Source organism: Alligator sinensis, unplaced genomic scaffold (genome assembly GCF_000455745.1).
Source record: "Alligator sinensis unplaced genomic scaffold, ASM45574v1 scaffold708_1, whole genome shotgun sequence".
Taxonomy (NCBI): Eukaryota; Metazoa; Chordata; order Crocodylia; family Alligatoridae; genus Alligator; species Alligator sinensis.
In genome coordinates, this window is record NW_005842183.1 from 684071 (window position 1) to 688073 (window position 4003).

Here is a 4003-nt window from a genome sequence, read left to right on the forward strand (position 1 = left end):
TCCAGGCTGCCTGGTGGCTGTGTGCATATACATGCACATGGCACCCCCAGCTTGACTGCCCTCCTCCCGCTCCCCCCAGCCCCATTCAGGCTGGAGCTCTGCCACCCTGCAAAGAGCTCTTTGCAAAATTTGCATGTTTCTCCATTAAAATGAAAAGTCTACCTTCTTCTCAGGTAAAAGGGGGAATCCACCTCTTTTTCGTGGGAAATGGAAGACCCGGATCCCTGCCTATTGTGCACTTGTGCATGGACAGTTACGGCATCTTTGTGCGCAAATCGATGGCTGCAAAATTCTATGGAGGATACTTTCTTAATTGCCCGTTAAATTTAAATGCACGTGTCTTGGTGCCATATTTCCAGATGTACAGATTTGCATACATGCAAATGATAACTTGTGTACATGCTAAGCAGATGTTTTCCTGTCAAGGCATAGGGTTATAATTACCTCGTTTCCCTGAATAAATAGCTATTTGCACTGTTGTAGAAGCCAGTTCTGACATGACCATCTTCCCTGGCTGCTAATTGGCATTTTGGAAAATAAAGCTATCAGGAAAAACTAAACACTGCAGTAAGAATGATGGTCTACTGAATTTACAGTTGAACAAGGAACAGTAACGTAGGGGGAAGCATGCTGATTTAGTACCCAAAACACACAGATAGCTTTGAACTACCTGCATGGTGCCCAGAGCTATCCTCTCTGCCTGCATCTGCATCCACTTTGCTGCAAGATGTGGGTTGCCCCTGACAGTTTAATTGGGTAAAGCAGCCAACAGCATTCGAGGGTCACTTAGTGAAAGGGCATGCTGACGGTTCTGTCAGTATATGCAGAGGCCCAGCCATCAGGAGACAATTTTTGCTTGACAAGCTCTTTCCAATCGTATTTTCATATGCTTAAGCTTTCACCAGGTCATTAGTCAGCTCACCCCAAGAGACTGGCTGCTGAAGATTGTCCTTCAGTAATGTCCACAGCATTAGATGGCCAAGTTGGATACACTTCTATTGCCTATTCTGTGTGAATTAACCACTTTTTGGAAGGATGAGTGTTTTCAGTCTATTGGCAACCCCTTTTTTTTGCTAGAGATCCCTTCTGAAGACCTCTACTCCACCCTGTAGACTGCTTTGTGACGTTCAACCTTCTTCTCTCCCAGCGCTAAGGGCAGGGGCTTGCTGGACTGCATGGGGTTTTAGCACATATGAAATGCTAATATGTAATTATAGCTGCAAGTTCAGGTACTGACTGCTTTGTACTTGGTCACAGGCCAGCTGGGCACTGTGAGTATATCAATTTAGTTGCAGACTGACTGAGCACTGCAACTTTATTAGCCACTGGGCTTTTTGGTTAGGGATCGAGGAGGTGATGTTGGGAAGGAAAGCAATGACAAGTTTTACTTATAAGTAAAATTCTTTTTTTTTTTTTTTTTATAACAACAAAAGATATGGTTTGCACATATGACAGTTAGTAAAAAGGTTAAGCTAATGAACAGACAAAAAAATTAATTAAAGAAATCAACCAAGAGTTCCCACTTGGTTAGTAACTTATCGATAGTCCCTCAGTCAGATACACATCAAGTTGATTCAGCGAAGTCAGGCATCCTCGATCCACGCTTTTGGAGGGTTGTACCAGGCGGAGATCCCTCTGCCAGGATCTGGTCCTCGCTCACACAGGGAGTAAGAGAGATCCGGGGTAATGGGACAGCAGTGACCCTTCTGTTCCGTCCTTCCCGAGGGTTACTTAGCGTACTCTTTTATATCCTGCTTATGCTAATTTGTTGGTTATATAATTATTTATAATTTTATTCTATAGCTGTTGTCCTATGGGGTTAAAAAGGTGTTAGAAATCATTACAATAAGTTACTGCCCAAGCTTGGGTTTACCCAATAAGCAAATCACACCACATCACTTTGGGATCTGAGATTAACATGTTCCTGCCTAAGTTTATTTTACTGACCCTAAGCAGAAAAAAAATTTATTAAATCAGCTAAGCCTGCGGTATTATTTTTTAGTTCTGCTTTTTAAAATTCATGCTGTTTCAAGATTAGTATAAAAAGCTATATATAATTCTTGCAGGTTATACTCCAGACAGACAGAAAACAGTTTCATAAGCTGTATTTCAGATATCTTCAAAAAGCATTTTCTTTTGTTATAATTGCTTATTAACCCTTCTGGTTCTGGCCATCACAGTACATACTCTTTTTTTCCAGGAAGACAGGGATTCCCAGTGATGGCTGACAGACACCAGAATGTTGTGCCAGAAAACCAGTTCTATTTTCCTGCTCTGTTCAGACGCGTGTTGTGAAATAAATAAGGTACAAACAAAATGGATATGACAAGGTCTGTCCCAGCAGCGTATTTACAGTGACATCACTCATCCGGAACCATACATACTGGTCATGCAGTAAGAGTGCAAATGCAGCTCGTTCCAAGGGTGTGTTTATACAGTATTGCATTGTGCTGTGCTGAGATACTCAAGGTCATGGTGAAGAAGCTAGCTTAGGTATTGGGAACAGAGCAGCCACATTAGTGTGGCAGCCTGCCCAGGCCAATTAGACCTGCTTCCCAGGCTGAGGTAACCTACCCTGGGCAGAGTACCACACTGCTGCCAGGATCTGAGCTAACTCGGTTACCTCTGCACACCACAATGTTGTGCTATGTAGACATAGCTTATGAGTCCATAGTCTCTCAGTCTTTCTGAGGTGTTGCGAGAAGCGTTTGGTTCAGCAACAACCTGACTAGACACCAAAGACCCAAAGAATGAACGAAGCTCTGAGGGTGCTTAATCCAGGTGATCAGGACAGCTTCTTGGCACAAGTTGATTTAATGTCCATTTGCTCCCTCTGAAAGTATGCGTGAGGGCTCTGTATACTTCGCAGTCATTAGATAAAAGAGGGCAGGGGTGGGTACCAAAGCCAGTAGGGGCAAATCCTCCTCCAGCTTATCCAGCTTGGAAATCGAGATGATTCCATAGGCATGAAGTAACCAGTGGCTAAAGAGAACAACAAGCCTTTTCTTCCTGAGCAGAAGATCCTTGAAAGACTTGGGGGGGGGGGAAAAAAAGGAAAAAAAAAAAAAAAAAAGTTAGTCTTTTCCTGTTTCAATTATGCCTGATTCTCAAGCAGGTGAAGTGGGGCACCGTGCATGGCAAGGTGCTGCTTGAGGCCTGTTGGACATGAGAGTTGCAATTTGACCCTTGATACCACTAAATCTGATCTCTTCCTAGTCTACTTGGGGAATGTCATCAAGGACTGGCTTGTGCGGGTTTCCTATAGCTGGAACCAGATGCCAAAAATGAAAGTTTATTTGTATGCAGCATAAGCAGTGGGAAAAGTCCAAGTGTATGCACACAAGTACACACCAACTCCAGATGACACCGTGGCAGAGGAAAGAGCTCTTTGGCCGCACATGAACAACATATGCACTTACCTCATCTCATACTTGGTTTCTCAGGTATCTACAGCTATAACATTGGGCATGTCCTGATGAGCAAGCACATCCATGCAGAGACACACATTTCCCACAGGACAAAACAGCCGCCTGTATTTGACCCGGGTGGGGTAGAGGAGGCTGGGGCCAGCATCTGTGGTCTTATCTGTGGTCCTGGGGGCCTCCTAGGGCAGCACCAGCACCCAACTAGCTGCTCGCAGCCAGATTGTGCCTCTTGAATGGCCAGGCTCTAGTTTTGGTGGCACATGTTGCTGCTGTGTTTGCTGCACCACTTTTTTAGCGGTATCCCAGTGTCAAAAACACCCACTGGGCTGCAATTTAGTGTTGTGGTAAATGGGAGCACATGGGCTGCAAACTGCACATGTGTGCTTGTTAGGACACACTCATTGAGTTTTAAAGGAATAAGAAAAGCTATTTTTACCTACCTCAACTTCAGAAGCTGACATGTACACAGCCAGGGTGACCAACGATAACACCAATATAATATAAGGGAAAGCATAATCTAGAAACAAACAGTGGACATATCAGAAGGGATACACACCCAGATTCAGTTCATTTCAGCA

The 4003-nt window shown here is 44.0% G+C and overlaps 1 protein-coding gene across 1 annotated transcript in view; it reads right to left on the reverse strand.

The window, feature by feature from the left end:
- Window positions 1-1403: 1403 nt before the first annotated feature.
- Window positions 1404-4003, reverse strand: part of JKAMP (JNK1/MAPK8 associated membrane protein) — an 8168-nt gene continuing 5568 nt past the window's right edge. Inside the window, exons 4-5 of the mRNA XM_006026224.3 lie at window positions 3866-3942; window positions 1404-3032 (exon numbers count right to left, since the gene is read on the reverse strand). Coding sequence (XP_006026286.1) covers window positions 2814-3032; window positions 3866-3942 — 296 coding nt within the window. The 3' untranslated portion in view covers window positions 1404-2813. The remainder of the gene's footprint in view (window positions 3033-3865; window positions 3943-4003) is intronic.